Source organism: Struthio camelus, chromosome 16 (genome assembly GCF_040807025.1).
Source record: "Struthio camelus isolate bStrCam1 chromosome 16, bStrCam1.hap1, whole genome shotgun sequence".
NCBI lineage: Eukaryota > Metazoa > Chordata > Aves > Struthioniformes > Struthionidae > Struthio > Struthio camelus.
The window spans coordinates 18,182,301-18,197,961 of record NC_090957.1 but is presented as its reverse complement, the minus strand read 5'-3'; the positions used below and the strand labels follow the sequence as shown (position 1 = coordinate 18,197,961).

Genomic DNA, 15,661 nt, shown 5'->3' with positions numbered 1-15,661 from the left:
AAGACTACAGAAAGATCTCAATAACTATCATGCGGCTTGTCATAGTTATCTTCTCAATACTAAATAGATTTCAAAACACATTTGAAACTTTGGTAACCCATTTTAAAAGCTGACGATATCAACACAATAAATTACAGGAGATGTGGCTTCTTTCCACTGTGTTCAAGTGATTAACTGCTTTATATCAACAAAGAAAGAATCAGAACAGTTTAGAGTCAGGAAATTCCCTACCTCTCAACTCTTTATAATCCAAATCCATTAAAAAATAGGACAGTGATATTTATCTTGGACAGCAAAAACGGAGCACACAAAAAAAATGCGTACAAAGAATGCAACTGAGGTCTGATGGAGAACGCACATTAAATTTATCTTTCCACTCCTCTGGATGTAACCCTCTCCCCTTCCATCTGCAAAAGATTTTACTAGTTTCAGAAATTCATTCTGCTGCTCCCAGGTTTACAAGTGAAACAAAGTGAAGATGGCAAATAGCACAAAAAATTATCTGTAGTTTGGAGATTTCTCAAGGACGTCCCTCAGCCTGTACCCTTACCTATTTTAGCGTAAGCCCATAATGAATTCCTTTATTTTTACTGGATTTACACCTATGTCTTTTATTCATATGTATCTAAAATTTTCAGAGCAGAACTAATTAGATAAGCACTTTAGCACCGCACAAATAATGATCTTCATTATAAATTATATATAGGTATAATTTTGAGCTCATAACACCAGGCAGCTGAGAATCACAGTATGAATTTGTTACCTAGTTGCAGGGTACGTGCAATTCTGAAAGTCGAATCTCTCTGAAGAGACTGGGGCTGGCATTTTAAAAGGAATTTTAAGAAATTGGAAATCTGACTGTTCATCAAAACAGAATATGAAGCTAACTTCCAGGGACCCTTGATAAAAAAAAAAAAAAAAAAGTACTAGGGCTGTCCATTTGGTCTCTTGCTGTTTCTCAGTGCAAGAAACTGAACTTATGAGAAAATCCTGAAGAAAATGTGGACATATTGCTGCTATGTGGTTTCTTTGACAGCAAAACATAAATGTTCACAAGCATACATTTGTTAATTAGCTTTATAAAGCATCTGCTCCTTACTGGAATGTCTCAGACTGTGCTGCAGCATTTGGGCAGCTAAACTCACTTGGGCAAGTTTCCAGACAGAATTTTCCAGGCATATTCTCGAAGGTACTTCTGGAATATGGTAGTCAGGGCTATCATCGGCTCTCCCGTGCTGAGCTGCGAGCACTGCACCATGCACTTCTTGTAATAAACAAAGAGATCGGCACAGCTGGGCAAGACGGCTCCTCCTTCATCCACGTTGGGCTTGGGAGGACCTTGAGCCTTGAAGTCAGCCACAAACCTGTCAATCAGTTCGCCGAGATTTCTAATGCAAGGGAAAAAGGGAAAGATATTTTAGTACTCTGGGGAGGAAAAGGAGGGAAGAGAGAGAATAACACATAAAACCAGATGCCCTGTCTTGTGACACCAATAAACACATTCCGATTTTAGCAGTTTGGTATTGCAGCCCTTTCTTATCTCCACCTCCTCAGCACAAGCCTCGTACAATAATGGAAGACTGGGCTGATGAGTAATGACCTTTTGTACTCAGAGTTTTAGTGGCAGCTTCAGTCTGTTCTCCAGTCACATATAAAATCTTGCAAAGTCTGCCAAGACTGGGTTCAGCACATCTGATGAAAGTGCATAAAGCTTATGCTCAAGTTTCATTCCTGGCACCAGCAAAAGTCACAGTTGGACTTCCCATATCAACTGCCTTCAGAGCAGGCCTTGGGGAATATGCCTTTTAATGGGATGTGCTCAAAACGGTGTGCCATTTGCAATTTCTTGCCCCCATTTGGATACCACCTGGTTTTGCACAACTTGACACATCCTTTAAAGAAGCTTTATTTAGCGTGAGGACAGGCGCACTTCTGACTTAAACTCTTTTTAAAGCACAAAAAGCCCTACTATTGTCTCCAGTGATCCATTATGACCTGCTCTTTACTCAAATATTTTGGTCTTTAGGCAACAGTAAACTTCACTCCACCATTTCATCAAGACAGAAAGGCTTTTTAGCTTGGCAGAAGGCCAGAATGATCAATACAGAACCAAACAAGTCCTCTGATCTCAGGGAGTTCCTTCAGCCCTGCTCCTCCAGAGACAGCACATCCTGTCGGGAACCAAGAACAGCCCTCTTGATGCTGCAGCTTAGCTAAGCGTAGTCGTCTGCCAGATGAATTAAACTACAGCAATAAACTCCCTCCCCCATACACACAAATATATATGTTCCTCCACAAGAAAGGTTAGCTTTCGAGGAATATATAGACATTTCAGATGACCAAATGGCACTCTGCTGACTGAGAATAGCTGCCAAATTCATGTATTTTATACTCCCACTTTCACTACAGTCTTGACTTCACTTCCCTCAGCTCCCCTGCCCACTGCACAGCCTTTGCCCCTCTTCTTGCTGAGGGCTGCAGCATCTAATCTTCTGGCTGGGCTGAGCTGTTAGCTATGCAGAAAGCCAAATCCTTAGAAGGAGAATGTGAAAAGAAAGGATCTGAACTGTAACTCCCATGAGGAACTGGGCTACCAGTTTTAAACAGGATGACTGCCTTTGCAGCTGATTTTTAATCATTGTTGTCGTGTTTCAGGAACTGACTTACTTGACAAGACAGCTAAATGCTGCCCAAGGAAATGAAAATCCTTCTTAAAAACTCTGTCAAAGAATTTCAACTTAATGTTCTTTCAATTTTAAGCCAGTTCACAGGGCACGCAGCACAGCATGAGAATTCACCCAAAGAGACTGTGCCCCATTCTCCTGGGATGGGTACAAACCTTACCACCAGTACTGATGGTGGTTAACATCCTTGAGCACATTCTCGCTTACCAGTGACAACTAAAGGCGAAAAAAAGCAAGCAACAACAGCTTTTCCCCAGTTTCTGTCCTTTCTTTCTGTTCATCTTGTGAAAGAGAAAAATCATCATCATGCCATTTCACCGCAGAATCCACAGCACTGCACCAGCGGAAAAGGTGACATGGCTCTTCCCCGATAAACTTACAGGTTAGGGCACCAAGAGAAATGAATTCCTACTGTGGATGCTCTTCTGAGCCAAACTAATCTACAGGTCTGTCCTTGAAAACCCAAGGCTTTACAATTGCTAAGCAAGATTCTTTGGCTTAATCTAGGCTCATCGGCTGTTCCAAAGACAAGTAGCCCCTTTTCCATGCTTATTGTGTGCTGCTTTGCGTACTTTAGGTAGCTCTGATTCCACACACACACCCCGCTCCTCCGCTTTGCTGCAAGAACTGTGAAAGCATCAGGCTGCTCAACTGATGCGATAAATCTTCACGTTGGCACAAGCAATTGAACGCTGAACCGAGGCATTCAACGTAGTTGACCACAGTGAAGCAAATTACACTTCCCACCGTAGCTGCGCATTAGTCAAACAGATGGCGATGGAAGGAGGGCTCACATGTGGCACAAGCTGTAGCATTCCTTCCGGTTCTCAAGCAAAGCAGACGTGGCTTGCCCCTTGTCAAAAGCCCCACTAAATTAAACAGCTGCATTTTTCACCTCTGCATCTGTGCTTTGCTCCATCTGTGCAACAAAATGGGGCTTTCTTAGCATTCACCAGCCCCATTTTTTTTGATTCTGTCTCAAGACACAGTGAGGAATGTCAATGGCTTTTGTTTCTTTATGCTTCCTCCACATGTTCTCCTCTTCTCTGAGGCAAAGCGAAATGCATCTACATTTCCCCAGTCCCTCAAGGTCTTGTCAACTGGGATGTACAAGCAGATGCAGCTGTCCCAAATAGCTGGGAGAGCAGTGCTATAGCTTCATGCTTATTCTGATACTAACCTGGCCAAAGTGCCTGGCACAGGCCAGGATCGCTGCTCTTATTTCAGCATGGGATGGAGACAAGGAAAACATTAGGCCATTGTGTACTAATGGTACTAATATATATTGCTCCACACCTCAGCTGATGTCAATGAAACTTTCACACTGGTTTCAGTTGGCACAAATACTGGGCTTTGGCAAAACAAAGCTAAGAACCTGGAACAATGGAAGCTCCAAAAATCTGGCAGAAAAAGCTACTAGGAGACAAAACAAGGAGGCAGGAGAGCTACAGAAAATAACATTCTCTCCATATAGGCGTTGCAAAATTTGCTGGTAGGGCAGATGTGCTATTTCCTAACAGCAAGGATGCTCCACATCTAACCAGGAGAAAATATGAAATGAAATCGTACCAGAACAGAATTTTATTATAGTTCTCAAATCCTTTTATTTCTCCTCTTTTTTTTCTTTTCACTCAACCTACTCACTGCTTTTTCTGCATCTTTAGCAATCATGAGAGAGGACCAAGACAACTCCACACTGTGCTCAATAAGTCAGTCAGTTCAGGGCCGTGAATAGCTGCTGGTATCAGTTGGGCACCGGGAAAGGGGAATGACGTTGAGATGTCCAGACCTTGTACTTGTAAACTGCATCCGTTGACTGGGTACGCTGGAAACCCCTCTGCTCATGGGGCCACAAAGACATACCACAAAGAGAACACGTCAGTTTTTCCAAACAATTAATGCACATTTTAGCACGCTTCAACATGGCTCTGCACACTCACAGCACTCACCTCTAACGGAGCCATTGCTCCGCTCCCGCAGAACTGCTCACCGCACAAGCGGCCGCTCCTCGTGCTCTGCCAGACCACGAGCAAGAGCTAAACACACATAGCCCCAAAGGGACAGAAACGAAATCTGCTTAGAAATCTGGCATTTATGCTGCAGCTAGGGGTGGAGAGCAGCATTTTTTCTTTCAGGTGTCTCCCGTTAAACTGCTACAGAATTTGGCACTATGTTCCTTTAAATGAGCATGGAAACAATTTTCCAGGAGAAAAGGACCGAGCTGCTTTCTGCTGTAGTAGACTAAAGCAATGATGAACAAAACTATCACACTACTTTCTCTAGTCAAAGCCCAAATAAACAGTTATCTAAGCAATTCCTCATTTTCAGATATCAGTCACAGACTCCTCAACATTTCGAAGGGGGTGAAAGAGTGAAAAATGACAAAGAAAAGCAAATTTTGGCAGAGGAACGCAGCATGGGGAATGCTGTGGCAGTTTTCCTTTGAACTCCTTTGCAGTTTGTGGCTATAAAGCTAATAGAAAACATTTCAGGCTTGTAAAGGAAAAGGGGGAAAAAAAAAAAAAACCTGAAAGGACTAGGAGCACGGTGGGGTAGAATTACCAAAACAGGGATTAACATGGCCCTCCGTGAGAAGGGAAGAAACACTCAGACAAGGTAATGCTTAATTTGCTGAGGAGGAAAAAATCCTTTTTTCCCTTTGTTATGCTGCAGAGTAGAACCTAATCCCAGCATGACAAACCATTATGCAAGGCTTTATTTATTTATTTTTTAAGCATAAAAGACTTACAGGACACAGAAACCCTTCCTCAAGATGGCTAACTTGGGGTTTGGACAAAACTGTGACACTGCGAGCCTCAATTGATGCACACTGCCATACAGAAAGTCCATGGACAGATGAGTTACGCGAGGCAGCCACCTCTTCTTCACTTCCAGCCACTGACCTGTACTAAGAGACTGTGTTAAATATTTCTCAACCATCTCCTACCTTAACTGACACTGCAGGCATTATAGAGATGTTATTTAAACCCTGGTAGGAATCAAGGTGCACAAGAAAACATAACTCTAAAAACATTTCAGAGCTCCAAGCTGAAGTCTCCTTTCACTGAAGTATTTTGCTGCAAGTCAAAGAGGAAGAGGAAGAAGGATTCTAGGGATGCAAAAACTCCTAGCAATATCCCAGTCTGTGAATGACCAGAATGTTATCTTACAGCTAACTCATCTACAGCAGCTTTCATCTGAGAATCTCAAAGAACTTCTATAAAGTGAATCTTGAAACTCCTCTGCCAGCAAGGCACATGTATATTTTACAGAAAAAACAAACCTACTATTTGCGGAAGACATGAGATGAAAGAAAGGCATATGTCTGCAATGGGAACTGCAGAAGCAATTTCAGAAACACTAAGCCTCTTCCGCAGAAAGGCAGTGGGCATCATTCCTGCAGGCCTTTGCAATTACAGATAAAACCAACATCCACAGCCCTCTGAACACGCATATTTTTGCCTGAGCAAAGGCCTCACTCATTTTAAATGTCCTGATCCATGAGCACTTCAAGAAATTTATCTTCTGCAACTTGAATACAGAATCTAGGGCAACGCCACTGTAATATACATTCAAAAGCAAATAAAACCAAAAGAGCATGCTGGTTACTCACTTGTCCTGGGACTCAATATATACATAAAGGTGAGGCTCAAAGCACTTGGAAACAATGCCATGAAAAGGATTGTCTGGGACCTTTGGCTTCTTTGGCTGTAAGGAAACATTTAGAGTGTTGATTTCAAACCCATCCTGTAAGACCTAGAAGAAACACTAATGCAAGCAGCATAGGAGGATCTAAGTCTTTAGGAACACTACCACCCAGAAATTTGCTGTCAGAGAATCAAAGGCATATGATCAACAGAATATACAAAGTCTGTATGTCACAGTCTTCCTTTGCTCTTGCAGAGCTGTTAATATTCCAAGAAGTTTTCTTTTCACTTGTAAAATATTCTTACAGAGAAGACTGTTCTATGCTTTTATAACAGATTTCAACAGAAGAGGATCAAGGCAATTTGCAAATAAGGAAATCTCACTGCATCCTTCCAACAGTAACAGGACTCCACTAGCCACCTCCAAAATGAAACACAGCAGTTGTTCGGAAGAAACACCGAAAAATTCCTACATTTTAGAACATTAAGGATAATAATTTGAAGTTATAGACCTCATCTGGATGAATTTTATTTAGATAAACACAACGTAACTACTGGAGCTGGAATTATACAGGCAACATTACAGGATTGCTTTCACTGTGAAAGATGTTTCTGAAGATGCAGAGTTCTACTTTAAAATCAAATTTAGAGTAGTAAGCACATATGCCATTTGGCAGTAATTCGGTTTGCTCCCAGTTTATACAGTATTTTTAAAAGCCTGAGGTTTAATTTACCATTGCAAAACAACTTTTTTGTACATTCCTACAGTCGGGATACATTCGCAAAATCCAACTTATTATTACCATACTCTACAAAGCGCAGTATGGTAATAATAGCCAAGCACATCGCACTGAAGCCACTGGGACTACAATATGCTTAAAGTTGTTATGTTTAAGTACCACGGCTGGAGCAGGCCTTTAAGCTCCTCTTTGTTTTACGACTAGATTTTTTCTTATTGATAGACAATTTTCCTTGTTGTCTGCTGGCAAGCTGACAATTTTTCACTGCCCGCAAAGGCGGCATCAGTGACTCCGGAGTGGAATTCTTGCCTCTCTCCACAAAAAGCCAGGTTCAGCTCCCAGGCAAAGACAAATTTTTCCAGTTCAATTTTTTTTTTTTTTTAACCCAAAGAAAAGCAAATCAAGACAGCCTAAAGCAGGTACTCTCCTAAATGACTGAGAAGGTAGCACTAGGTCATTTGCAGAAATAGCACAGAATAGCAAAGCACGCATTTCTCAGAAATAATTAAGACTCGAAGACACAAAAATGAATGCTAACATGCAGCTGCAAACCTAAAGAGAACAAATAGTTTTATGGAGACCAGACCACCTCTACGAGACTGGCTTCGTTAACCTTTTAACTAACAGCATGACTGGAGAATGTAAGTTTTTACTGTGTTGGGAAAGAGCCACTATCCAGCATCCACCATCCCAGCCCCTTTGCCGGCGCCTGCTCGTTTCTGCCGGATGCACACGCTCATCAGAGCTGGGAGGAAAACAATAGGTGGTAATTACAGAAACCTTCCAGTCGCGAAGGTCTCCAGAACAGCAGTGCCAACACAAGGCTGCAGATGCATTATGTTTACAATTCACCAGGCTGGCAGAGATGAATCCTAGCGCAGGACCGTATTGCTGTGAGTGCGCGTGGGTCTTTGCATCATGCTGCTCCCAGCATGTCTGGTAGAGAGAATACTAAATCTTTTAACAGTAGCAGTAAAGCTGTATTTCTGAGTGTGCAATCCTGTCCAAAAGCTGCAGATGTTTAAGCTATTTCCTCCTCGAGTTTGATGGAAATAATAAAAGGTTACTGTTGTCACAGTAAGGAGGTCTGCAGCTGGCCCAGTTTCCTTTCATTACTATCCAAAGTAAACAGATTAAATCTAACTGCTAGGGTCACTAAAAGAGGTTCTTTTTAACATGAATTCTCCCCCCTCCCCACACTTGCAAGCGTCCTGAATTCTCAGAGAATTCAAGGCTAGCATCTTGAAAGCGCTCCACCAACCAGAACTGTTCATCTGCAACCCTTCCTTTTCCTTCTCTTCTTCAGCTACTGACAGCAAAAGATGAGGCCTCCAGCACTAACTCAGCAGCACCAGCCACCAACTGATGACACCCAAAAAGGGAAGCAGCGAGGCCTAAAGGCTGAGGCTTCCAAGCATGCATCAGCAAGATGGGAGTCTGAGGCACAGTCATTCTTGCAGCAGATCCTAGCACTGAGTTGCGGGCATTAACACAAGGAATGCCCAGAGACAGAGGGTAACCGCTCCACAGACTGTATTTCAAGGAATAGCCCAGTGGATTGGGTGCAGCCTTCACACCAGGAGGAAAACCAGACTCCTTACGTACAGGGAGCAAAGGAGCTCCTTTCACAGGAGCACTAAACTGTTTCTGGCCAGGGCAGTGAATTCTACTATTCATTAAAAACAGCCCACAGTTTTGTGTTTTATCTCTTCACCTGCTTGTCAGCACTCCTGACTTTTCACAGCGTGGCCAATCCCTCATGCCAATTCAGGGCATCAGGGCAACCTTCTTTCAGCCACTACAGAGAGTGGAAAGAAAGCTCTGCACAAAAAAATACACAATGCACGTTAACTCCCCAGGTTCTCGGTATCAATCTTACAGATCACTGATAAAGCCCTACCAATACTACCTCTCCAAGTCGTATTTTAATGGAAGGGGCAAAACTTGGCTTAATAGTTCTATTTCAGGACTTTTGCTGTAGGTGGAAGGCAGAGGGCCACCCAACTCATATATAAAGCTGGAGGGGATGCACGGCATCAAATAGTGCTAATGGAGAGCTATCACCCCACAAAATCTCCAGGGGTGAGGATGTGAGTGGTACCTATGGTGCTGGTCATATATCAGGATACTCCCTGTAAACAGCCCATTTACAGGACTGTAAACTCACCGCACAAAGAGGGTGCCAGGCCTGAACAACTTAAAACTGAACACTTCGAAACTGTCAGTCTGATGAGTGAAATATGGCGCTTGCAGGCTTTCATATTGGTGCCAGATAAAACAATAGTGCTTACTATTCACTCCTTTAACATTTGCAGAGTGCTTTGGAAAGCCAGTGCTTTTCCAAGTGGTTTGGTGTTGCAGAAGTAACGGATGAAACACACTACAGAGATAACACAGTGACTGCCTCACTGACAGCTCAAGAATTTTGAAGACTTACTCTGTCTGTGTCGTTCTTCTCGATCACAATTTCGTCTGTCTCTGTCCCAGTTTCATCCTCCAGAAATGGGTTGGTGGAGGGAGGCGGCACTTCTGGTTTTTTCTGTTTAAAAAAAAAAAGGGAAAGTTCCTTGCAAACCACTCTGTTTTGTACCTTCTCATACACAGCTGCATGTTTTGATTTACTGAGCCTTTCAAAGCACTGTACAGCAGTTTGTCTCCTCCAAGCAAAGAGGAGGATGCAGAGGGCCAGGTGGTGCCTCTCGATCAAGGTTGGCACTCAGTTCCTCCCGCTCCAAGGCTAGAGTCTGCCTCCTCCCGCTCCTCTTGCGCCTGCACTCTGCCTCTATCATCCCTCGAAGGGGCATTTTGACTAACGTCAAATCTCTGTCCTCTCAAACCCCTCATTCCAGAATGTGGGATCTCCACCAAGAGGACTATCAGGGCTCCCAACTCTGCTTGCTGCTTCATCTGCTGTTAGACACAGAGCCTGAAAGGGCACCGAAGGCTCAAGGAGAAGCAGCAGAGCACTGAGTTCTTGCTCAGGAGGCACTGACATGAGTCAGTCCTAAGCCCTTTAGAAATAAGGGGCTTAACTGCAGGATGCTAACATAACCTTTTACTGCAGGCTTGAAAACTGTGCTGCTGCAATAAATCCTGCATTATTGCTCCCACCAGACTGGTTGTCCCCACTGTGCACTCTCTGGATACCCATTTATAATTGCAGGCTTCACTGTGTGTTTAAAAGAGGTCAGATGACTGCATCCAGGGCTTCACAGTCTCTAGGCAGATCAGAAAGAGGGGAGGGGAGGGGAGGGGAGGGGAGAATTTCTTTATTTCAAGCCATACTCTGTTTTTTCTTTTTCTCTATTATAACCGCCTCTGTTTCTACCTTCTCCAAAGAGATAAAAACAATCCAGTGAAGCCAATTTAATTAAAGCTGCAAACTTCATATGAAATTTGTCAGAAAAATAAAGCCATATTCTTGAGAGATCTCAAATTCAGCCAGGAGGAAAATCTCACAGGACTTCCCCTTTTAATTAGTGGCACCTACTGATCCACAGCAAATTACTAACAGGTCCACCAGGCTTGCCTGGTAGGCTGAATTATCACATCCAAGTAGGTTTCAAGACACCAGCTGGACAGAGCAGTGGACCTCAGACCAGCGGCTTGTGAGTCACACGTGGATTCTGTGCTCTCAGGGCATTTGGCTGGCAGAGCACTTGGCTGAGATTTCAGACAGAAAAAGCACAGAGATGACTCTAGAGATATTCAGTGAGCTGTTTCTCTTGGCTCTGCCTCTACAACCTACCGAATGAGATACTGAAAGTGGAAGCTAGTGGTGCCCCTGCAAGTAGGACTACCCTAACAGGCAATGTGGGGTGGAAAGTTGGTACTATGTGGTAACCATGTGGTAACTAGAAATGAACAGAAGAGGGGATTTTTAGTTGTAATGTGTCATCAGCATGCAGAGAACAAATGTTACAACGCAGTCACCGTGCCATAATTACTTTGTGGTTCTCCATACCAAAGTGGCTTCTGCTGCAAATAACACAGTGCCCAGGAGAACTGAAACAGTACACAATCAGTACACTTTCTCATGAGCCCTAAGGCATCCTATCTACCACGCTCTAAACTCAAGAATCCCTTCACCCAACTATAACCCACTGAGTACAGACACACTTGACATGCTACGCTGCCTGGGCAAGTCAGAATTTTCCTGGCAGAGAAGGCTGCAGGAGATACCCTTTGCAGTCTCCCGTTACCACAGCTATGTATGAGAGAAGGCTTTTTCCCTGCCCAAAGAGCTGTGGACTAAAGGACTGCTCTTTAGAAATCCCCTTACCACTGTCCCATCAGCCAGAGTGCAACCTGAGAAGCGTTTAGCCAGAAGTCCTTCAAAGTTGGTTGTCCTCTGTATTGCAAACAGAAGCAATTTCACCTCAATCTCTTTTGCTCTTGTGCGCATTATCTTAGCAAGCTCTGTCCTGAAAGGGAGAGGGGGAGGGAGAGGAAAAAAAAAAAAAAAAAAAGACGACAAATGTAGTTTCCTGGATGGAAACATTAATCACCTATGTGCATGCAAAGAGAAAGATCTACAACCTAAGGTTGCAATTCAGTCTAGTCCCTAGAGAGACACTTTCAGCACAAATTTCAAGCTAATTCCTAAGCTCCTCTCATTGAGCTACAAAATTGCCTTACAGGTCACATTTCAAACATATAACCACAGTTGTTTAGAGCTTTGTGTGCAACAGGACCCCATCTCCTCACACCCCGTGCACCACTCCAGCCAGAAAAGCCAGTGCTATGAAAGCTTTGGCAGCGTCCCTAACTGGGCTCCTAGAACACAGCTAATGGTGCTACTGGGACTCTGGCTAGCGCTTCTCCTGCTTCCCTAAGTTTGGCTTTCAGAGAGATTGGCCTGGGGCAGTCACTCCATAGTCAGCTGGTGTTTTCTCACTCAGGCTTCAACATTATTGATTCTTATCTCTGCTACACTGAAAATTCATTTCCAGTTTGTCTCACTCCCTCAACCGTAAATACAGTTTAGGGTACTTCTCAGGGTTTTCACTCTGCTGCTGTTGTTTTAAAACATGAACAAGCTACACAGATATTTTGAGACAGTCTTTAAAGTCCTTCACATATGTGATCAATTTGGCAAAAGAGAGGCCAATCTCTTGTTTTAAGGCAGGTGACTCTGCTGGGAAGCATTGCAGGTTACCCACGCACACTCACCTTGTGACGTGGCAGAACTCCACCGCGATACGCTCTGTCATGCACCATTCCTGGGGGAACATGCGCCCATACTTCTCCTCGTAGTCCACCAGCTGGCGTTTTATCCAAGCATAGCGCCTGTCAATCTTATCCAGCCAGGCAACCTGAATAACATGGAGAACAACCACCTCAAGAGCAGCAGCTGCTAATATTCAGCCTGACTGCTTGATTTCCCTGCAGTTGCTTCACAGAGGAAATGGGGCTATCAGTCAAGGTTAACTTGACCAATATTAATAACATGCGAACAGTCATTCTTCAAAATGCTTAAACACAAGCTAGACTGAAAATCCTGGCTGACGTGAATTGAGAGCGCAAGTTCTGTTGAAAATGAGGATAACAGCACTTCTAAATCATGTAGGTACTACTGAAAACTAAATCCAATAATAATTCATTCAATCCCACCATTCTCTTTGTTTTGCAGACAGAGAAGTTAAGGTCAGCAATGGGATCAGAAGTCAGGAACTCCTGGATTTTCATGTTCAACTGGTTCTCAAACTCTGGGGTTTGTGTCACCATAAGCCAGTATCCTTACTACAAGAGCAGCGTGGGATCACCTCCTCTCTCCAACATTAGTGCTTTCTAGCCAAAAAAGCAAACAGATTAATTCAAAGAACTTTCTCGAAAAAATGCTATTTTAAATGAAGCATTTTAGTCTTCTCTTTGTCACAAACCATCAAAATTTTGAAGTAGTTAAAATACATTTTGATTCAAAACATTTTTTTTTTTTTTTACATATCTGATTTTTTTTTTTTTTTTTTTAAAGAAAACACTGTTAGCATCAAGACAAGAAGTTTAAAAATTATCTACATAAATTGTTCCATTTACTAGAAATGCTCCCTTCCTCACCTTTTTTTAAGGTTTGGGGATGGGGAGGTTGCAATGGTCAGAGAGTTTAAGTTTTCAACCCTTTACAAGACAGAAAGTGTATGGCTAACTTGAATTCATTTTTTACAGGAGGGGAAAATGTTTCCAATGCTGATCTATGAATTTGAGCTCTAAGTAAGGAGGAAGTAATCCTGGCAGGAGACCACATTGCCTCCAAATTCATCAGCCAGTCAGTACCACACCAGCAAGTCACTGCCTCCAAGCCCCTAGGTTAGGAACACACTACCACAGGAGGCTGGGGAAGTGTGAGGTTTGTACATGCTACCAGAGCAAAATGTAAAATCCAAATGTAGCTTGCTATGTTTCTCTTACATCTTGATTTTCCTGGAAAAGGACCAAATATTCTGAGAGGTGCTGCTTAATAAATTTCTTGATGATTTCCTGTTTGATTCTGGGATCCAGGACATTGGCGACTAGACACGCATCACGTAGGACATTGCTGGGTCCACCAGGCCTCTGTCAAAATAAACAGGAGCAAATGACTTATGGTTAAACAGCTAAAGGGGTGATCGCAAGTTGTATTACATCCAGAGTTGTCTTGTTTTTATCCTTTCCCATTACTTTTCTCTTTTTGATGCTTTTTGCTGTGAGATGAACAATTGAGCTCCCTCCTTGACACAGGCAGTAAAGGTGTTGTGTGGCTCCACAGCCAGGAAGCTACTGACCTGCAGAAGTGCAGCCAGCTCCTTCTACAGAGAAGGCCCATGGACCCATAACTTCTGCAAAGCCTTCCACTAGCCTAGATATTCTGAAGAGCAGCTAAAAAGTGATTGATAAGTGGGACAAAAAAAAAAAAACGTTTTCTGCAAAACTAAAACAAACATTTTTTTCCCCTGTTAATTTCTGCCAAATTAATGGGGAAAAAAAGCAGTCTACAGGTGATCAAGTTGCAACACGTACAGTAGCCTCTGATGCTGATCTGTAATGGCCCATAACACCGTATCAGTGGAGAAGACAGAGAATATAATTTAGAAACATTAAAAAAACCCCACACACTTTTGAAGCTGCTTCACGTGGACACAGATCCGTTCTTTATCAAGAATCTGTTCCAAATATTTTTCTCTTTTCTGCACTTGTTAGTTTTATGAAGAATCCAGCAGAGCTGGTACTTTGGAAGACAGAATGAACATTTTTCTTTGTAATAAATTCAAATTCACAGCTACTCTGTACCTTTTGCAAGCACTTAGATGCATAATTTGGCCAACCTGTAAAGTGTTCCAAGGGGTACCTTAGTCCTAGCTTAGACTTATATCTGTGCCGTCTGTATAAACCAGAGACGACAGGCCCCAGCTTGGGGGCTGGGCTTGGTGACAGCATGTCATGAAACAGCCTGTGCTTGCTTTCCCTAAATACAACATACATCTTTTCTGTCTGACAAACAGCCAGTAACACGGGCAAGAACCACCTGGGTCAGACGCTCAGGGTGCGGGACCCTGCTCTGGTTGGGCCAGCGCCTGCTGCAGTCCTTGACTGGCTTGCAGGCCTTACTGCAATAAATGCATTTAAACAATAGATCAACTTTGAAAGTCACTGTGACGGGTCACATCAATTAGTGCTTTCCCCATCTGTGCAAACAGTCAGCATAAGTATACTTCTCAAGCAGACCTCAAACACAGCATGAGAGGGGAAGGGTGTCATTTCCCTCACGCGTTCACCCGAGAGAAACAGTGAGAAATGTTGTACATATCGCCCTGCAGCTTGGGAGACTGGTTTGCTTTCTAAAATAACTCCTGAAACAGAGACAGATCAAACATAGAAGTAAAATGAGATAAAAGCAGATGACAATTACGCCTGGTAGCTAATTTCAGCAGTGCTATTCAAGGGAAGGAAGAGGGGAAGTCAGCACGTTACCTTTGTACCTTGCGAAGGAAAGGCTTCTTCAAAGTCAGCCAGGATTTGCTGTCCTAACTCATTTTGCGCTGCCTTCACCCTGATGAGGGAATAGGAAGTAATGACTCTGTCGGTGTTACAACAACTTTTTTTGGTTTGTTTTCTGCAAACACAACTACAAGACGGACTTCAATCTTAACAGTTACCTTAAGTTTTTTTTAAAGGAAAAAAAAAAGCAAGCTAAGGAGAGAAAAAAAAACTCACGCATTAAGACCACCCTGCTGCAAGTTAGTATTTCAGTAAGGGCCAGATCCTCAGCTGAAAAATCAGCACTGTTCCTTTGATGCCAAAGTGATCAATTCATAGCAGATTTTACATCTGTGTGTGTTGATCACATTTTACCAGAAGTATCTAAAACATAAAAGGCTTCACAGTGTCTCAGTCTTCACAGTGAATTTTTCACAATTCCAGGTGCACTGACCTACTTTTAAACGCAGCCACGTGAACACTGTTCGGCTGTGGTTGTATACTATAAATTCTTTATGTTTTCAGAAGCATAAAAGAGCAAAGGTATGAAATGGGTAAAAATGTTTGAACGGACCACAATCTTGCTCTTTATTTAGCTGAGAGAATAAAGCTTCCAATTTCCAGAAATAAAAGTCAA

General features: G+C 42.9%; 1 protein-coding gene across 2 annotated transcripts in view; it reads right to left on the bottom strand.

The window, feature by feature from the left end:
• Nucleotides 1–15,661, bottom strand: part of VPS53 (VPS53 subunit of GARP complex) — a 70,423-nt gene that overhangs the window by 27,228 nt on the left and 27,534 nt on the right. For both annotated transcript variants that reach the window (XM_068909412.1, XM_068909413.1), the window contains exons 8-14: nucleotides 15,019–15,097; nucleotides 13,480–13,623; nucleotides 12,244–12,386; nucleotides 11,354–11,495; nucleotides 9,509–9,610; nucleotides 6,298–6,392; nucleotides 1,146–1,388 (exon numbers count right to left, since the gene is read on the bottom strand). In XM_068909412.1, coding sequence (XP_068765513.1) covers nucleotides 1,146–1,388; nucleotides 6,298–6,392; nucleotides 9,509–9,610; nucleotides 11,354–11,495; nucleotides 12,244–12,386; nucleotides 13,480–13,623; nucleotides 15,019–15,097 — 948 coding nt within the window. The remainder of the gene's footprint in view (nucleotides 1–1,145; nucleotides 1,389–6,297; nucleotides 6,393–9,508; nucleotides 9,611–11,353; nucleotides 11,496–12,243; nucleotides 12,387–13,479; nucleotides 13,624–15,018; nucleotides 15,098–15,661) is intronic.